Source organism: Orcinus orca, chromosome 5, assembly GCF_937001465.1.
Source record: "Orcinus orca chromosome 5, mOrcOrc1.1, whole genome shotgun sequence".
NCBI lineage: Eukaryota > Metazoa > Chordata > Mammalia > Artiodactyla > Delphinidae > Orcinus > Orcinus orca.
In genome coordinates, this window is record NC_064563.1 from 145984585 (window position 1) to 146005622 (window position 21038).

Sequence of the window (21038 nt, forward strand, 5' to 3'; positions counted from 1 at the left end):
AACAAACGTATGGTTACTGGGGGTAAGGTGGGGGAGAGGGGCAGGGAGGGATAAATTGGGAGGTTGGGATTGACATATACACACCACTACATATAAAACAGATAACTAATAAGGATGCCGCTTATAGCACAGGGAACCAGGGTCCACCATGTAGAGCACAGGGAACTCTACTCCATGCTCTGTAATGAGCTATATGGGAAAGAATATAAAAAAGAGTGGATACATGTATGTCTATAACTGACTCACTTTGCTGTACAGCAGAAACGAACACAACATTGTAAATCAACTCTACTCCCATAAAATTTTTTAAAAATAAAAATCAGTGTACATACTTTAATTTTAAAATATTTTATTGCTAAAAATTGCTAACCGTCATCTGAGCCTTCCGTGAGTCAAAATCTTGCTGCTGGTGGAGGGTCTTTCTTGGATGTTGACGGCGGCTGGCTGGTCGGGGTGGTGGCTGCTGAAGTTTGGAGCAGCTGTGGCAGTTTTTGAAAGAAGACCCCGATGAAGTTTGCCACGTCAACTGACTCTTCCTTTCACGAATGATTTCTCTGTAGCAGCAGTGCTGTGTGATAGCATTTTGCCCGCAGTAGAACTTCTTTCAAAGTTGGAGTCAATCCCCTCAAATCCTGCAGCTGCCTTATCAACTAAGTTTATGTAACATTCTAAATCCTTTGCTGTCGTTTCAACAGTCTGCACAGCATCTTCACCAGGAGTAAGATTCCATCTCAAGGAACCACTTTCTTTGCTCATCCATAAGAAGCAACTCCTCAATCGATTAAGTTCTATCATGAAATTGCAGCAATTCAGTCCCATCTTCAGACTCCACTTCTAATTCTACTTCTCTTGGTGTTTCCACCACATCTGCAGTTACTTCCTCCATGAGGTCTTGAAGCCCTCAAAGTCATCCACGAGGGCTGGAATCAACTTCTTCCAAACTCCTGTTAATGTTGATGCTTTGACCTCTTCCCATGAATCACGAATGTTACGAATGGCATCTAGAATGGTGAACCCTTTCCAGAAGGTTTGCGACTTACTTTGCCCAGATCCATCAGAGGAACTATCATCTATGGCAACTACAGCCTTCCGAAATGTATTTCTTAAATAGTAAGACTTGAAAGCTGAAATTACTCCTTAATCCATGGACTGCAGAGTGGATGTTGTGTTAGTAGTCATGAAAACAACGCTAATCTCACTGTACATCTCCATCAGAGCTCTCGGGTGACCAGGTGCCTTGTCAGTGAGCAGTAATATTTTGAAAGGAATCTTTTTCTCTGAGCAGTAGTTCTCAACAGTGGGCTTAAAATATTCAGTAACCCATGTTGTAAACATATGTGCTGTCATCCAGGTTTTGTCGTTGCATTTACAGAGCACAGGCAGAGTAGATTTAGCATAATTCTTAAGGGTCTTAGGATTTTCAGAATGTTAAATGAGCAATGGCTTCAACTGCAAGTCACTAACTGCATTAGCCCCTAATGAGAGAGTCAGCCTGTCCTCTGAAGCTTTGAAGCCAGTCACTGACTTCTCCTCTCTAGCTATGAAACTCCTAGACGGCATCTTCTTCCAATGCAGGCTGTTTTGTCTACGCTGGATAACAGATGTAGCCACCTTCATTAATTACTTAGCTAGATCTTCTGGATAACTTGCTGCAGCTTCCACATCAGCACTTGCTGCTTTATCTCCTACTTCTATGTCAGGAGACGGCTTCTTCCTTAAACCTCATGAACCAACCTCTGCTGGCTTCAAACGTTTCCTCTGCAGCTTCCTCACCTCTTTTAGCCTTCACAGAATTGAAGAGAGTTAGGGCCTGGCTCTAGGTTAGGCTCTGGCTTAAGGGAATATTGTGGCTGGTTTGATCTTCTATCCAGACAAGTAAAACTTTCTCCATACCGGCGATAAAGCTGTCTCGCTTTCTCATCATTCGTGTGTTCACTGGGGCAGCGCTTTTAATCTCCTCCAAGAACTTTTCCTTTGCATCCACAACTTGGCTGTTTGGTGCAAGAGATCCAGCTTTTGGCCTGTCTAGGCTTTCAACATGGCTTCCTCACTAAGCGTCATCATTTCTAGCTTTTGATTTAAAGTGAGAGACACGTGACTCTTATTTCTCTTGAACATTTAGAGGTCACTGTAGGGTTATTCAATGGCCTAATTTCAATATTGTTGTGTCTCAGGGAACAGGGAGGCCCAAAGAGAGGGAGAGATGGGACAACAGCCAGTCAGTGGAGCAGTCAGAACACTCACAACATTGATCCATTTAGTTGGCCATCTTATATGGGTGCAGCTCATGGTGTCCCAAAACAATGGCAATAGTCATGTCAAAGATCACTGATCACTGGAATTATCACTGAGCCATAAAAAAAGAATGAAATCATGCCATTGGTAGCAATGGATGGACCTAGAGCTCATCATACTAAGTGAAGTAAGACAGACAGAGAAAGACAAATATCATATGATATCGCTTATATGTGGAATCCAAAAAAATAAGATAAAAATGAATTTATTTACAAAACAGAAACAGACTCCTCACGGACATACAAAACAAACTTATGGTTGCCAAAGGGGAAAGGTCGGGGGAGGGATAAATTAGGAGTTTGGGCTTAGCAGATACACACTGCTATACATAAAATAGGTAACCAACAAGGACCTACTGTACAGCACAGGGAACTATACTCGATATTTTGTTATATATATATATATCTGAATCACTTTGCTGTACCCCTGAAACTGACACGATATTGTACATCAACTCTACTTCATTTAAAAAAAAAAAAGATCACAGATCAGATCACCACAACAAATATAAAAATAATGAAAAAGTTGGAAATATTGTGAGAATTACCAAAATGTGACCCAGAGACGTGAAGTGAGCAAATGCTCTTGGAAAGATGGTGCCAATAGACTTGCTTGACACAGGGTTGCCCCTAACCTTCAATCTGTAAAAAAACACAGTATCTGCAAAATGCAATAAAGCAAAACACAATAAAACAAGGTGGGCCCGTACTCAAGGAACTTGGATGTGACGTAGGTGTCAGCCCCCAGCCCACCAGGAGGCCTGAAGAGCGTACACACAGGCCAAAGCCATCTCTGCGGTCAGCCCTGCCCCTCAGCCTTTTGCGGGGACCTCCCGGCAGGGAGCCCTAAAGCCCACCCCGAGATGCCGAAGGCGCAGAACGGATGGGAGCGCCCCCTCCGGCGGCACCTGAGGGTTTCTTACCCAAGCCTGACATGTATTTGTTACGTTGCATTTTATGAGCATTGCACACAGGAATTCTTATTTTCTAGGTGTTTTCCTGGCTCGCTTGAGGGTAATTTGAGAGAGGGACTTCACTATCTAGTCACTCAGCTAACTTAGCCAGAATCCATTTCCATTAACCATCTTCAGCAGAGTTACAGTCATATGATGTTTTTCTTTCTCCTAGGAGAAAACAGCACTAAAAAAAATCATGGCAAAATAACCTGGTAACTTTTTTTGTTGGCTGCGTTGGGTCTTCATTGCTGCACATGGCCTTTCTCTAGTTGTGGCTAGCAGGGGCTGGTGGCTTCTCTTGTTGCGGAGCACGGGCTCTAGGCACGCGGGCTTCATTAATTGTGGCACACAGGCTCCGTAGTTGTGGTGCACAGGCTTAGTTGCTCGGCAGCATGTGGGATCTTCCTGGACAAGGGCTCAAACCCATGTCCCCTGCATTGGCAGGCAGATTCTTTACCACTGTGGAACCAGGGAAGCCCCAACCAGGTAACTTTTAAAGAACTGGAAGCAGAGGCTATTTCATAAACAAAGGATAATGAAGAAATTTATTTGCAACTCTAAAACATCTTAACAAACAACTAAGTAAGAAAGATTAGTGATAGATGAGTAATAACTACCCTGGTAACAGAAGCATCTTTAAGACTCAACCTCCTACCACTCGGGCTTTTGCTTCATCTTAATCCAGCAGCTCTGGCTGTCTGGCTTCCTCTTCTTCAAAATTAACGTTTCCTGGGAAGAAAAAGGAAATGTGAGTGTGTTACCTTTTTTCTATTTAAAAATGCATGATTTGCTAGCAGATCTTTTGCAATAGGTATTATAAATATTAAACATTTCTATTTATCAGGCAAAATCATGCAACGTTAAATTTTATCTTATACAGGCTTTTATAGTTTTTCTTTTGGTACCAGTAATAAACTAAGCAAAAGGTTTATTCAGAGTAAATGCTAAGACAAAGAACATCCATGTAAGTGAGAGTAAGGTCCAGCATTATCTTTTGCCTGCGCGCACTCATCAGTGAATAAAATTGCTGGACTATAATTTATAAGTAACACTGTTGAAACTCTGATCTCTGTGGAAGCTGTACTCCACGCTTCCCACCCTCCTCCCACACCCCCGTAAGAGCATTTGTGTATTAATGCTGAAAAATTAAATGGTAAAAGGGTTTAAATTTTGAAGGTGTTTGCTGTATATTATTATACGTGCATTATTATAAAGCATTATAAAGGTGAAAAGCATGTAGTAAAGTGAAGCCGTGGGATCAATCGACTGGGACCTGCAGCCCGAGGCATGCCGTATTGCTGAAATGCAGATTAGCAAGGACCCAGTTAGAGAGAACATGCATCGCACGGCTGTCCCTACCAGGACACCTAAGAAGGAGCGACATTCCCAGGGCAGGTCCTCTGAGATGTCCCATCCCTCAGGCCTGGCCCAAGGACGGCCTCAGTCAAAGGCAGAGAAAACCCTGCGCCCACCCCAGCGTGCCTGGTGCCTCCTTCCCTCCCGCCCTCCTGGCCCCCAGAGCGCAGGCTCACCCTGCTCTAAGCTGTCGTAGTGGAATTCCTCTCCGTCCTCCCTGCTGGCGTCTCCCTCCTCCTCTCCAGGATGCACTGAATCTAATTCCCCCTCTGACATGTCGTCGGTCAGAGGCTGGACCTCCTCCACCGGCTCTCCCCCGTCTGAGATGGAACAAAGGGAACCGGTATCAGCAGATGCCTTGCCACACCCACCCTGCTGACAGCAGTGCCCGCTTCTCCATCAGGGGACCACCCCCTAACTCAGAGTCACAGCTCCACCCAGGCCTGGCATCTGCTCCCTCATCCCCATCACAGTGATAGGCTCAGGGATGGGCATCACTGCTCTGAAGCACTAATTCCCAAGGGCTTTTTATTTTAAGTATACAATATATATCCCAAGGGTTTTGATGAGCATTTGGAGAGAGAAGCTCTCTGTTCCCTAGGGTTCTTGAGCGGATTGGGTGGCAATCTGATAAAGTCACTGAGCTTTGGTCGCCAAAGGGAAGAGGATGCTGGCAAGCAGAGCCAGTGCACAGGAGAGAGGACATCCGGGCGCGGAGCCCTGATCCAGCCACACCTGAGGCTCTCTCCTCCCCCCACCGCTCCAGTTGTATGAACCAATGAATTAGTATCAGTATTTTTCCACTTAGGCCAATTGGAACTGGTCTTCAATCACTTGCAACAGAAGGGCTCCTGCCCAGTGTAACCTACCTTCGACACTCCACAGCCCCCTGAGGACTTCTTAGGAAGCCCCCAGCGAGGGTCACAGAGAAACACTGTCCAGATCCCCTTTAGGAAGGACCTGTCATCCCAGCTGCTGTCGGAGCCTTGCCCAGGTCACACCCACCCAATCACTGACCAAGGGGAGGGACTCAGAGCCTACTTCCCGGGGAGCCCTACTCCATCTGCCCCCCAGGGCCTCCATATACCCTCAGCTCCTGGGGCCTCGCCCTGGCTTGGTCCATCCGCAGCGGGCTGCTCCTGGAGGTGGGGCGGGGTCCACAAGGCCAATTCTGTGATTTTGGTCACTTTCCATTTTGGAACGACAGTTACCGGTGTCTCCTCCTCATCCTCTTCTCCTCTTTCCTAAGTTAAAAAATGTAACTTGACCAACATGCATGGGACATTTAAAGTGAGGGGAGACGGGACAGGTTTTGAATTGCATTGGGGCATTTTTATAACAGGATTCAGTGATCAGGATAATTGCCAACTCTCCGTAGTATAGTCCAAGGGCTGAAAATGAATCTTGAAAGAACGAGGATGAGACACGAAGGTGAGGGCAACGCAGTTCCTGTACTCATTCCGCTGACGGCACAAAAGGCGTAAGTCTTCCCAGTTAAGAAATGACCAGGACTAAGCGCCCTTTGCAGCCGCTCAGCCACATTTCAGCTCTAAGATTCTTTAAACATAACAGAACAAACACTGAAACTGAGCAGGACCTCGTGGGGCTCCTGGACACCAAAGCCTTTGTGTGCCCCATTTCTTGTTTTAGGGAATAGGCCCCAGCCTCCATGACCTTCCCTGAGTTCCAAAGGGCAGGTTCAAGCGGTTACTAATCAGGAAAGGGAGGGGATGCAGAGATAAGAGGGGAGGAACCAAGAAACAGTGGTGCAGCCTTGGGGCAGGGTCCTCGTTCTGCCTCAAGGGACACACAAAACAATGTCTCTGAGCTCTTCTGCAGAACTAAAACCCCCAAGAAATGGAAGATGTTCATTTGAAGATGTGCATTTGATGAAACTGGAATGTTTCATCACTACTTGACGAAACATTGTTCATTCCAGAGAGAAGGTCACAGTTTGATAACCTTGAGAAGCTCATCAAGAGACCTCCTGAGGCCAGATTAAAGGAGAGCAGGCCCTGCACACACCCTGATCCTTATCAGCAGCCCCACCCTTGAACCATTGCTATGAAACTCCTCACCAAATTCCACCAGGTTGGGACACACAGTTTTGAGGGCATGAGCCCACTGTGTCCCCCCCCTTTGCCTGGCAAAGCAATAAAGCTGTTCTTTTCTGCTTCACCCAAAACTCTGCCTCTGAGATTTGATTCAGCACAGGTGTACAGAGGCCACGTTTCGGTATCAACATCACTGTAAGAAAAAGCCTAAAAACACACAAAGACATCCATGGAATGACATGGAAGGGCATAAACCCTGAAGCTCTCGTCTCAAGGGTTATGGAGAGAAAAATAAAATGCAGTGGAAGTAGACAAAGTTCATCAGTTCCAAACGTGGAATAATTTATAATAATGAATAATTCCAACAAAGGTTAACAGCCAACACGTGGCAATCTTACCAAGCATATTGGTCTACTTCTCAGTTTTGTAACTATCACAAAACTCCAAAGATTGAACATCAATCTATAAATATGGAAAACTTCACTGTCGCAAAGATGATAACACCTGTGACAAAGAGTGACAGACCCCTGCCTATTACTTCCGTTGAGTCACTCAGAAATACACTGCTTTCCTCCGTGTCCAAATGTCTGAGTTTCTCCAGGACAGTGGTGCTTAAACTTGAACTGCACCAGAATCCCGTGGAGTGGTTGTTGAAGTCCAGATCGCTGGTCCCAGCCTGAGTTTCTGATTCAGGAAGAATGGGGTGGGGCCCAAAACTCTTCATTTCAAACAGATTCCCAGGTCGGGCCAGAGCTGCAGCAGGGACTGCGCTTTGAGAACCGCCCCCAAGGGTGTCTGCTCTCTCATTGGCTCCTGTGTGATCATGTGATCTCCCCCGCCCTTCAGGCGCTCACTCCTCCAGCTGCTGGCCGTGTTGGCAGCTGGTTGCTCATAACAGAGTTCCTCCCAGGAACTGCCCTCCATCAAAGGAGGCCACATTGTCCAGGTTTCATGCCCCTGTCCACGGGCAGCCCACAGCCGGTGACTGGTCCACACGTGGGTCACAGGTCCTGGCCTCCATTCAGGACACTTTGAAGGGTCATCCCATTTCAGAGCTCCCATGGGGTCCCTTCAGAACCCAGCTTCCCCTTCTGCCCAATCCCCTTTCCTATACTCCCTTGGGGCAATTGGTCCCCACGCAGATCTGTAGGATCCGTATCACCAAGCAGCTCGTTTGCCTATGAACGTAGGAGTGATATAGACTCTGCAACCTACCACATCTGTTAAGCGATATTCCCCGTGCTGTTCACAGCCAATATCAAACACGTACTTTCCAGGGCCAACGGGCTACGAGCAAAGAGAAACCAAGAAATACTTCACTCTTGAGCGTCAACACCCAGTAGAAAGTACAAAATGCTTTATAAATGTGACTTTCATAAAACCTACCCCAAATCATGGAACTGGGGAAAATTCAGTATGGATTAAAGATGCTTTTGTGAACTAATGGCTAATGGAATGCAAAGTATAGGCCCCCTTTTGTTTGTTTTAAAAAAAAACTTTAACTACATTTTATAAAAGTAATGTATTTATGACAAAAATTTCACTTAGTTGACCCACACAAACTAGCTAAAAATAGTACTATTGATATTTTTTTAATTTTATCTAAATATACAATATTGTGTTAGAACTACTAATATTTTGATGTAGTCTCTGTAACCTTATTTCTAATACAGAGATTTTTTTTTAAATAAAAATCTGACCGTAACTACACGTGCTGACTCTTATTCTATCTTTACTTAGAAATAGGGCATGAATGACCTCCCATATCACAGATATTCTTCCATAACATCAGTTGTCAACCTGGTATGTTATTTCATCAAAGAATCATAATCTGTTTTACTCACCTACTATTGTTGACATTTGGTATGCTGATACTTTGGCAAAAAATGCTATGGTAAACATATTCTGAGTTAAATCTTTAGGTCCACCCGTGGCATTTTCCTCGGGGTAAATTTTCAGAAGTTGAATTTCTGGATAAAAGTATGTGTTTTTATATATATATATATTTATTTATTTATTTATATTTATATATATTTATATATATATATATATATTTTTTTTTTAAAACCAGAATAAGGCTCTAATAATTTTCTTTCCCACAACAGCACTTAAGAGCCTCTCGTCCGCAAACCCTTATTTTTTCTGGGCTTAACATTTGTTATACTTTTACATTTTTTATATACATGTAAAAACAGGACCTCATCCTTTGAAGTCACACCTTTTAAGTTATTAGTAAGGCTGAATTTTTTTTCAACATTTTTGAAATGTAAATCACGTTGATTAAGTGCTTTACAAATTAAATGTTACAAATATCCCAACCCCTTTTGTCAGATAGCTTTTACATTTTCTTTATGGTACTCTCTAATCTATACTGGCTTATTTTTATCAAGTGAAACCTTTTGGGTTTTCCTTTCTATTTTTGTATAGAACGTCCTCTTCCTCAATCCAAAGGTCATAAATACTTATTCTTCTATCTGTGACTTTCTTGTTTGCATTTAAATCTTTATTTCTTCTAGTAAGTATCTTCCTCTACATGCTGGAGGACAAACTTTGGTTTTATTTTTTCTCCCAAATGGTCATCAAGCTGTCCTAGCACCATTTCTTTTTTTTTTTTTTTTGCGGTACGCAGGCCTCTCACTGTTGTGGCCTCTCCCGTTGCGGAGCACAGGCTCCGGACGCGCAGGCTCAGCGGCCATGGCTCACGGGCCCAGCCGCTCCACGGTATGCGGGACCCTCCCGGACCGGGGCACGAACCTGGGTCCCCTGCATCGGCAGGCGGACTCTCAACCACTGCGCCACCAGGGAAGCCCTCCCAGCACCATTTCTTGACTTCTCCCCACCATGCCTTTTAACTGGAAATGACATCCTTTCAAGTGCTAAATTATTTTATATACTTCGATCTGTCTGTGGACTCTCTAACCTGCTTCACTGATCTATATTTCTCTATCCTAGTATCACACTGTTTTCATTATCGAAGATTTATAGTGTGTTTTCATAACTTGTCAGCAAGGATGTGAACAGGTAATTGTCTGAAGAAAGAAAGTCAAACCAGCAATAAAAGTGTGTAAAGGTGCTGGGCCTCACCGGGAATCAGGGAATTCCACATCAAAACTATGAGATAACATTTTTTACCCACCAGATTTGAAAAGAAAATGTTAAAGACTAATACTATCCAATGTTGATGGAAGAAGTGATGAAGAGACTCCCATAGCCTGCTGACCAGAGTATAAACTGGCTTAGCTTTTCAGGACAATTAGAGTAGTCATCATCATTTAAAGTATCAATACTTGTAGATTTCGCAATTCCAGTAACTAACCTACATAAAAACTTCTGAATACACAAAAAGATAGCTTTTGGGGGGGTATATTTTTGTGTCCTGATATAGTGTGGTTCTATTTATGTAATTAAAATCCCCATGCTGTAACTCTGTATAAGCTGTACGTGTAAGTCTGTGCCTTTGCGATGCTTGAGGTGGGCAGGTGGGATCCAGAGTCTGGGCGTTTCACGGGTGGAACTACGCTCTGGCACGACTTTAAAGTCTTTTTCTAACTAGCAGAACAAAGCCCCACTCTGCTCTTACTCCTCAGATGAGTCTAGGTTCGCAGCATTCATTGGTTCCTCCCAATTAACTCGTATCAAATTCTCTTTCTTCCACCCACCTCCGTGTGCCGAAAACTATCTCATGAGATTTTGCTGGGAGTGACGTATTCCATGTACAGATTTGAGGAGAACGTGCCTACACTTACAAAGACTAAAAGCAGAGTCTGCAATTAGGGTGTGAATTATATGGAAATGAAAACTGAGTTTTAAGGGTCTGAGGCTACTCTATTAAATCAGTTAGATGTTCCTCTGTCAAACTCTTAACACCTTTCATTTGCTCAGCAAACTCTTTCTTTGGGGAAAGTTTCTGCTCAACCCCTGATCAAGGCTACATGGCAAATGCAGGGTGGTAGGTAGGTTTCAAATTATTCAGGGTTTCTCTGCATCCCATCAGGGCTCGGGCAACAAGGACAGGTAAGGCCACAGAGTCCTCCAAACAGAAATGACCCATCACGGGTACTGCGAACCGGAAACCTTCAGACGCAAGGCCTCCAGTCCCACCACCACCTGGAGCAGGTGGGTGGGCGTGGGGCTCCAGGGAGGACCTGGTGGGTCTTCCTCCCTGCAGCTCCGGCTGTGGGCCTCCCGGGGGAAAGAAAGTCAAAAACACCCACAGGCTCAACTGCAGGAAATGCTCCGTCGTTGCAGACAAATACGTATTTCATATCCGATTTACTCATGAGACCAAGGTCAAGATGCCCCCAGTGCTATAATGATTCCCGCTGCTGGGAGAGAGCATGGATGTTACTGAGATGCAGAGAAACTATCTGAGCTTCCCCCGCCCCCGCCCTGCCCTCTGTGGGTATCAGTGAGGCTCGGAGCTCAGCACAGCTGCCCTGTTTCCCTATCTGGAGGGGGTGGGAGGGTTTGCCTGGGTTTGTCCTATTTTCTGCTCACACATTTACACAGGCTCGGGGAGGAGGGTGTTGCTTATTTCATTGGCAAACATCGCTGCCCGTCGACTTACATTTTTGTTCAAGAACTTGCCCTGGTACCTGTGGTTCAGGTGGATGAGCTCGGCCGTGCCCTTCTGCTGGCCGTTCACCCAGGTACCCACGTACTTGCTGCCCGTCTCCGCGTAGAAGTAGGTGCCTTGCCCGTGCCTGGTGAAGATGAGGACCACGATGCACTCGGTTCTGTTGCAGTGAAAACCCTTCCAGGTTTATGAGATACACATTTGTTTTTTGTTTTGTTTTTTTTGCGGTACGTGGGCCTCTCACTGCTGTGGCCTCTCCCGTTGCGGAGCACAGGCTCCGGACGCGCAGGCTCAGCGGCCATGGCTCACGGGCCCAGCCGCTCCGCGGCACGTGGGATCTTCCCAGACCGGGGCACGAACCCATGTCCCCTGCATCGGCAGGCGGACTCTCAACCACTGCGCCACCAGGGAAGCCCTGAGACACACATTTGAATCAAGGGGGGCCTAGGCTGAGGTGGGCTCACCAGTGGCTTCTATATCTGGGCCCAATCTAAGCACACCTCCTGCTCGCGGCCCCAGCTGAGAGCAGGCATCCCTGCTGGACAGCGGCGGCCTCCTGCCTACCAGCTGGCTGGCGCGTGGAAAAGGCAGGGCTCCTGGGAGCTGCAACTCAGCGCCCAGAAGGTTCTCCCGTGCCCTCCGTGGCCTGGGGCCCTTGGGTGGGTTCCCGGGAACCTGCAGTCGCGCAGCAGTACGTTGCTCCCACGCTGGCCTTAAAGCCATGAACCATGGGGCAGAGCTGGCCAGTGGGCTCTCCAGTCATGATTCTGTTGCTTAGTCACCGTCATGTGCTCATGACGTGAACTGATCTGCGGGCCCAGGGGGAGAACCGAACCTTTGGTGAGCAAACCACTCCCCGGTGTAGCTGTCATTGTTGACGTAGTAGTACACGCCGTGGCCATGCCTCAGGTCGTCCGCCCACTCCCCTGGAAGGGCCACACAAAAGCAGGGGTCAGGAGGAAACAGCTCCACCCTTCACTGCTGTCCCTGCCCACTCTGACCCCCCTCCATCCCTGCCTCTCGGCCGGACCGATGGACACCTGGAGTGGGGAGCCGGCGGAGGGAGGCTGAGCCGGGCGTCTGGGGGGACAGGCTGGCAGGTGTATGTACTGGGCCACTGTCGCCTGCATGTGCTAACAGCGGCTTTTTCCCACTTGGCCGGCGGCACAGCAAGGCTTCAAGCCAGGGTTTGCTGCCCTATGGACAGTGGCCTCAGCTCCACACCCCTGCTGCCTCGTGTGCGTTCAGTGATCCAGCAACAACTTGGAGCCTCGGTGGTCTATTCTCAGCCACTTGCCAGCATTTCAATCTGTTTCCCACCTCGCACCTGCTCCGGCGCCTGGGGCCGCACCCCCGCACACCTGTGTTGAGCATCTTCGCCAAGTGGCCGCGAGCCGGTCTGTGCCCCTTTCGGCCAAAGCAGCGGCGAAGAAGTCCCATGTTAACTTGGGCTTTGGGCTGGAAGACTGTGGACTTACTGAGCTAAAATGAGTACTTAGCCTCCGACCTCAGAGAGGAAATCCCTGGGCAGTGACTGCGCCCTGCACCCATTAAGGTACAAACCCATAAGGAGACACGACAACTTACAACTGCCTCCAAAGGCGTTTTATATGTTAGCTAATAACCTTCGCAGTAAAAATTCCTTCAACCCCCTACTCTGAGCGCGTATATGTGTATCTCCACATATGCATATATCTTCTCATACATCACATATATAATATGTATAAATAGATATGTTGTTCAAATTAGATGAACATCTACGCTGAAATCAAAATGACAATAATGAGATTAGGTCCATCAGAATCTGGAAAGAATTAAATCCTAAATTAGATGGTGTCAAGTTGATTTCAAAAGCAGATGGGTCCTACGTCTGGAGCCAGGCTTCTAAGATTTACGAAACAAGACCAAAGAGCAATTCCGTCTCTGGTAGGAACAGCAGTGACACTGTCCACCCAGGTGTCAGATTCCGGCAGAAGCCCTGTTTGAGGATGCCTCGGTTCTGGTTTTATGTGGCCACCAGACCCGCAGCTCCAGCCCACACCCTCAGAGGGTGGAATCCGTGGTAAGAAGCGCTGCTATCGCACAAGCTGCATTGTGGCCCCCCGACGTTTACTGAACACATACGATCCGTCAGGTCTGGTTCTGAGCATCTCACGTGTGTTCACTCCTCTGACCCTCGCACTGCAGGGGAGAAGGCTGAGGCAGGGAGGGATGGGGTCCCCTGAACCAGGTCACACCTACTGTCACACCAGTTCCGGGGTTGGGCTCACAGACCTTTTTGGAAATCTGATGAAAACCAGATAACTTCCCAGAAAAGCAGCCCAGAACATAACCTTTGCACACCGTTGGCGAGGCTCACAGCCCACCCCCGCGCGTCTCTCTCGCTGGGTTAGGAACGGCCTTCACCGGTCTTTGGGGTGAGACGTCACACTGTCGTCACACCAGGTGACAATGGTGGGTGGGGCGGCAGTGCGGTTCTTGGAAATAAGGGGACAAGAGTTCCTGAGCCACATAACACTGGCACGTAACACACTGCGGCAGAGGTAAGGACGCCACGTTAACGAGGCAGAACGCCTCCCAGATCAGAAGCCTTCCGTGAAGGAACCACCATCTAAACCAACAGCGTGCTCATCAGAAGAGGGGCTGGTCAGCAATGGAAGACAGCAAGAGCAGCTCCAAGGACACTCTACCACTGAGTACCAGTTGACCTGGGTCCAACCCACCCCCCGAGGTCCGTGCTCGCCCAGCAGCCTCTCTCAGCGCATGGGCCCCCAGGAGGGAATGTGCAGGCCACAGGGACAGTCACATGTCCCCCTGTGGATCAGTTCACTAATTACAAGGCTCTCTGGTTTCTGCATCAACCCTGTGAACACAGGAACATAGATCGTATTTGTTGAATGACTGGGGAACTTGAAGCTTTCCTGTGTGTCTCAGCATTCCCAGAGAAGTTCCGTCCCCAAGTCCTCCACAACACGGAAGTCTGCTTTGTGGTAATACTTTACCTTCATATCTTGATCCGTCTGGATAGATAAAAGTGCCTCGACCGTGTTTTTTATTTTTAACATATTCTCCAATGTACCGCGCACCACTTTTAAATTTGTAGGTCCCCTGAAACACATTGATTATATAATTCATATCAATCCTGAATTTAATCATTGCTAACAGAGTATTAAATTGGGTAAACCACCCACTCAAGTCACCAATTCTGACCTGGCCGTGCCTTTTACCATATTCGTATTTCCCTTCATACGTGTCCCCATTGGGCAGTCTCGCTTTCCCATGTCCATGCCGCTCACCGGCCTCGTTCCGCTCCCCTTCGTATTCCTGGACCGAAGAAAACAAGATGATCACAGTTACCATTTATTAAGCACTAATCAGGGACCTCCCTGGTGGTCCAGTGGGTAAGACTCTGCGCTCCCAAAGCAGCGGACCCGGGTTTGAACCCTGGTTGGGGGACTAGATACTGCATGCTGCAAGGAAGATCCCACGTGCTGAAACGGAGACCCAGCGCAGCCAAAATAAATTTTTTAAAAAATGAATAAAATAAATAAAAGCACTAGCTATGTGTTAGGCATTTTATAAATAGTATTCCATTGCCTCCTCCCAATCCTTGGCCTTGTCTTACAGGTGAGGTAGGTACCACACCTGGGTGACATGGAGCATCCGTCCAGGGTCACACAGCTGGCACCTGTCCATGGTGGGACTTTCACTCTCTCCCTCCAATGTATTATGATAATCCTTTACACTGTAAACAAAACTGACCATTTTGAGGAAAATGCGAGGTGCACCAAGTTGTGTTCTTTATAGGAACACATTTGAAGTAGCATTTGCGGGTGGAACGTGTCCTAAACCCACCTTCCTCCAATAATACAGAACTTAAAATGCAAATCATCCCTGGGGTGTCTGTGGCCTGAAGACAGCTTTGACCTTCAAGGATGGTGGGAGAGGGGCAGGGGAGCTGAGGAATAAACTGGGCTCAGTTGTCAACTTGAGTCTCCCAACTCAATTTAGTTTATCTTATTTTTAAACTCCTTATCAAGAGACTTAAGGTTCAAACGCTCATAGCTAAGATCGATAATTAATCTATCTTAAAAGTAAATCAATAAAAAACATAATACAAGCTTGTCGCTTCCCTATTTTCTCCATCCTTCATGAAATAAACGTTTCTCAAGCACCTAAAACATGAGTGTAGAGTGCAAACAATGAATGATGAAATGGCGAGGAGCAATGAAATGAAATGGCATAGAGCAATGACTTGACATGGCGCTAGATCTGGATAGACATTACACATAAGCTCAGACACATTAAGTCAAGGGCTTCAGAAACAAACATTTTTGCAGTTCTTGTGCTTTTCTAGCACCGTTTGGCTCAGAAATTCATGCTCAGATTATAACGCAGAATTTTATAACCTTACAGACTTGTTTCAGGGTTAGTCTACGTCAAAGTGTACAAAAGGCTCCTCCTGCCGCCCCAAAGACCTCCCAATACACCCAGTACTGAGACGCTGGGGTGCCTGAATAGGAAGAGAACCCTTGAAAATGACCCCAGCTGTGAATCGAACCTGAAAATTATGGACACTAAAAAGTTACAGATCGGTAGGGCCATTTGAGGGGATGAACTAGAAAGCTTACTGGGAAGGTGATGTAGCTTGGGTTCCCCAGAAGCAGACCCTGGAGAGAGATTTTTTTTTTAAGTGCTCCCAGGAGAAACCAGCAAAGGGGGTGCGAAAACAGACGTGAAAGAGGTGGCTGCCAAGCATGGGGGGGATGTCGGGTGATGTCCCAGACTCAGCCTCATCGCACAGGGGGTTCTGGAGTGTAGATCACTGCGGTTTGTCCTGCCTTTTAGCACTAGCTGCTGGCTGTCCCGGGATGCATACATCCCAGGCACTTCCGCCGCTCCCTACTGGCCAGGTGACTCCAGTGCACAGAGGTGCTTGTCTTGAGCAGCAAATCAGGCAGAAGCTGGAAGATGGGTGTGCAGAGCCAGTAAAAAAAGGTCTGAGCAAGCACATCTATCTCAGCAGGGGTGCTAGATTTTTCAGGTAATTCTGAAACTATTTCAACTCTGTACCCTGCACACACACAGCGGATGAGGTTCCCGACCTGCCAGCCAGGCAATAGTCACCCTCTGGCTTCGGGCAGCACAAATACGCCCACATGGAGCCCAGCTCGCATCACTGAATGTGCATCCCTTACCTCCTCTCCGCTGTGTAAACCAGGAAATATTTCCAACGACCCGGGTCATTTCCAACAAGAGTGAAGAAAGCACATGTGATTACAGGCCTGTATGGTGATACTTCCGGAAGCCTTCGCTGAGCCTGGGACCGCCTTAGCATTTCTTGAAGGCTTCCAGGAAGCAGCTTTCCTCCATCTTCCTTTAATCCTGAGGAGCCAGGCTCCATTACAGAAATAGTTTCAGAATAATACACAAAAATACATTCAAGAATAGTATGGTAGCTTGGGATGACCCAGCCATCCAAGGAAACTGCCTCGATGAAGGGTGACAGCAGAGAAGAGGACGCTTCCAAAGCCTTGGATTTGGAAATCTTTGCCTTTAACGATAGGAGGAATTGGTGGAGGGGGGAGCGAGAAGGGATTCGGCAGGCGGACGTCATAACGTTTCACCTTTCACAGCCATCTTGCAGGACGCAGCGCCCGCTGTGGCCTGCGTGGTCCTTGCTCTCGGCTGGGCCTCCCAGTGGGACTGTGGCTGGCCTCCAGGCCACCCCACTCTCCGAAACCGGCTTCCAAGGGTCCGCGCACCCCTGGGAGCTCCCCCCCCCTTACCCGGAGATCTCACCCCAAGATATTTCTCTCCCTCCTCCTCCAACTCTTCCGAGCCCAGGTCCGACATGATCCCGCCCCAGTCTGGATCCCGGCTGCCGCCTGAGCCTTTCTAGTCGGTAGGTACCAGCTGCCTGCACCGCGTCCGCCGTCGCCACGGAGACGCGGCCAGGCCCGCCTTCCTCCCAACTGGGGCGTAGAAGCCGAAAGGTGGGGGTAGGAGTCACTGTTAACCATCGCATGCTGTCATAGCAACGGGATGCATCCACCAATCGCCGCTTGGGACGCGAGAGAGGCGGGGCCTGGGGCGGGAAGGCGTAGGGAGAAGCCAATGGCAGCCTTCGGGGGCTGTCATAGCAACGAGAAGGGGAGCCTCGGCCAATCGTCGCGCAAGAGAAGGGAGGGGGCGGGGCCTGAGGCGTACTAGGTACCCACCTGCTCGCTAACCTGGACACCACGTGGCTTGCCCCCTTTAACCAGCTGCTGGGTGATGCTGCAACGAGGAGGGGTGCAGGAAGCGCGTCGGGCCAGTTCTCTTGAGGCCTTCACCCCTGCCTAGGGCTGGGCACTGCCCCTTCCCAGCCCCGGCCAGTGGTTCCTCGGATCCCTCGGCAGGCCCTCTTCACCTTTCTGAGCTCTCTTCTGATCCTTCGGTGTTGGCGGTCCACAGAGATGTGTTCTTCGAGATCTTTTCTCGTGTTTGTAAACATCTCCTCCTGACTCAAGGAGTCAGCTCCGACCTACTAGCAGATGCAATCTACCCTGATGCCCGTCAGGGTTTGACGTCTCTCCTCCACCCTAGGTGTGAGTCCAGCCCCCTGGGGTTCCCATATGGAGCTCGCTCCCTCACACACGCCTAGACAGTCACTCACACGCGCACACATACACCTGCACATTGACACTCACTCCCACTCGTTAATGGGCCCCTCCTCCTAGCTTCCCTCTGGTCATCTGACCCTCGGCCTGCCCAGGGCCCCTCATGATCTCCTTCCCAACTCGTCTGTCACCAGCCCTGATCCCAGCCTGTAAGTTCTAGCAGTGGTCTCTAATTCAGCCTCTCTATCTCCAGCCTTTGGTACTCTTCACCACCTCACGTTCCTCCTCTACTCCGAAGCCCAAATGCAGACCAGCCTTATCCACTGGCGTTCAGTCCCTCCATGTTCAAGCCCTAAGTCATCCTCTCAGCCTCACAGCCCACCATCCCCTTCCTATACTGGTTTAGATGCTTCAGACAAAAGAAAACCACAGGCACTTGCCCCAGTACATCCTTCACTTCCCCACTTCTATGCCTCTGCCTGTGCCAGACTCTCCCTGGAAAGTCTTCCTTCCCCCAGCCCTGCCTATCAAAAGTCATAGCCATTCATCAAAGACTGGATACGAGACCACTTCCAGAAAAAGCTCCAAATTCATGATAAGGGTGCCCTCGTGGAGGAAGAGGGGAATGGGGCTTAGAGAAAGAGGAAAGGACTTCAGCTCTGTATCATCTATCTGGCTATCATCCATCCATCTACCTATATATGTTAAAGGTCTGAGTGTGACAACATGCAAAATTTAATTTTAAGTAGTGAGTTTTTATTAGTATATAATAACCATATTTCTCTGTATTTTTAACTTTTTGCTCTAAATGTTGGACACCTCCCTTCAGTTTCTATTGATCCTTCAAGTTAGCTGTGCTCACTGCGTCTCTCTTAATTCCCATCGTGCCTTTAGCCATCTTCATCAAATACACAAGACAAGTTCTGTCTCATGTGACGGTCATCTGGGTATCAGGAGCCATGCCGCCCTCATCTTCGTTTCCCCCTCAGCACCTCATGTTCTGCACACAGTGGATGTTCAACCAAGCCACGGAAATCCAGTCCATGTGGGCCTTTAGATCCCCTGGTGAGATGGAAATGTTTCTCCTTTATCACTTTTACTTAAAAGAATCTCTGTTTTGTGTGTGGAAGTAAACAAAGACCACCCAACGAGAACAAGCAAAGAGTATTTATTCGCGGCTTGCTATAGCAAGGGACTCAGCCACCATCACTTGCATTTCGGCAGAGACTCAAAGGCAGGCAGAGGAGTGGGACAGCTTTATAGTGGGCAAAAGGAAAGGGGTTGGTGCCCTGACTGCAGGCTGTGGGTGTGGGAAAGCTGCCGGAGGGCTCACGAGAACCGAGACAGCCCGTGTGTTTGGTTACAGTAAAAATTCAGCTTTCTCTGGTTGGTCCTAAGGGGGAAGGGGGGGGGCAAAAATTAAGGTGCCTCTCAGTTATAATCAAGTCCAGGCCATTTGGAGCCAATTGTTAAAGGGGTTATTGTTTGTTACTGGATCAGCTAGCAGAGCTAGCGACTGACTTCCTGCCAGTCTGGCCTGCAGTAGGCCGGCTTCTTGCGATGGCTACTGTAGATAGTGGGTTGGTTTCCTGGGCTTTGTCGCTGCCACTTGTGGGTCAGAGTTCTATTTCTATATATGGTTTGGCCATCGTACATTTGTATATCCAATTTTAATGTGTTTTTGCAAATTATACAAATAACTGTGTTTCATCTTAAATCTAAATATTGTATGGTGCTCTTAGCTGCTTTTGAGATTTAATACTTCAACAATAACCCCAACTTTTTGTTTATTTAAATCTAATATTTAAGTATTTTAAAAAAGTGATCTAAATGGAGGGAAAACAGGTCTTAAAGTCATCATCATTTAGTGGAAATATTACTCCCCTAGAGCCGGAATGCCCAATGTCAAATTCTGGGTTCCCATGGCCTATTCGCTTCGGTGACCTCAGGCAACTCACCTGCCCTGAGCCTCAGTTTCCTATTCTGTAAACTGAGGTGGAATAAACCCTTCCAAACTCGAAGAGCTGCCCTGGGGATCAAAAATGGTACCTTATTAATGTATTGTTATTTATTATGATAGCTATATAATGCCATCAATGAAGATCTAACAAAGAAATCACATATCGTTAATAGAAAGTTCTCCTCGCACCCACCCACCCCCCTCCCAGGTGTGTCGTGTGATGTTGCTGGGGGATGGCGAGATGGGGGAGGGTAGCAGTGCCTGAGGAAACACAAAGGCCAAATCCATGAGGTGAATGGCTGAATAATCAACAGATCTTCCAGAAGACACACAGCATGCCAACGTTTCCCTCTGAAACAACAGCATAATGGAAGGTTGCAATCTCAACCGCATCTCAGGCCCAAATCCATCACTTACCGAAAAAAGAAACAATGTACAGGCAAATTAACACACAAGACCCTACAATTATATTGTTTGTTAGTTGCAAAGAGAAAAAGATTGTAAACACCCCAAATTAACAGTTTTTCTTGTGGGAAAAAGTGGGGACTTTAGAAGGACCGATGACTATGGTTTTCTTCTTTATACTTGTCAGTTGCCACATTTACTACAGTGGGGTGTGTCTTTTTATAATAATACCTCAAAATATTTTAAATATTAGAGATCTGGAATGGTAATACAATCAAGAATATGCAACCAGATGTTAGCTTTTTTGCATATAAAAATAAATGTCAGGAATTCAGTTTTCAAATTTTCTCTAAAAATGCCAGTGAGTAATGTTTGCTAAGTTCTGACTCTGTGCTGGCAGTGTTTGAAGAGTTTTATATATGAATTATCTTAACAAATCCTCACTGTCATTTCTCCATTGTACAGCTAAGGAAACGGAGCCACAGAGAGGTAAAGACATTGCTCAAAATCACACAGCCAGTGGGATTCAAACCATGCCATCTGACCCAAGCTATTGCTGTAAATCACTACACTCTACTGCCCCCCCAGATCTCTGATTTAAAGGCATAACTGTGCTCTTCTGGGAGTGACTTTAACCATCTACCAAGCAGAGAACCACTGGCTCAAAGAGCCTTCGATTAAAAGACTCAGAAAGTGGTTTAAGCACACCCTGTCCTGGATCACATCATAAGCAGCTGGGTGCCTAGCCATTGAATTATTGGATCCTAAAATTTACAGCTGGATTTATGGCTTATGCAAATTAGTCGGAATCCTCCCCACCCGCCAAATCTTTCAG

General features: G+C 47.3%; 1 protein-coding gene across 3 annotated transcripts; it reads right to left on the minus strand.

Annotated features, from left to right (window-relative positions):
- Window positions 1–254: 254 nt before the first annotated feature.
- On the minus strand, window positions 255–17178 carry RSPH1 (radial spoke head component 1). Of its 3 annotated transcripts, XR_007477353.1 has the most exons (10): window positions 14882–16596; window positions 14447–14560; window positions 14239–14344; window positions 12072–12162; window positions 11228–11363; window positions 7876–7947; window positions 5694–5850; window positions 4783–4926; window positions 3868–3979; window positions 255–3764 (listed from the first exon to the last, which is right to left on the minus strand). XR_007477353.1 is itself a non-coding variant. In XM_033418388.2 (9 exons), exons 1-9 carry the CDS (start codon window positions 17090–17092, stop codon window positions 3927–3929), a joined length of 927 nt encoding a protein of 308 aa, XP_033274279.1. In that variant the 5' UTR covers window positions 17093–17178; the 3' UTR covers window positions 3768–3926. The 3 variants fall into 3 exon arrangements, 2 of the variants coding, with proteins under 2 accessions (XP_033274279.1, XP_049565658.1); XM_033418388.2 differs by lacking the exons at window positions 255–3764; window positions 14882–16596 and adding an exon at window positions 17039–17178 and having other exon boundaries at window positions 3768–3979; XM_049709701.1 differs by lacking the exon at window positions 255–3764 and having other exon boundaries at window positions 3768–3979.
- Window positions 17179–21038: the final 3860 nt, after the last annotated feature.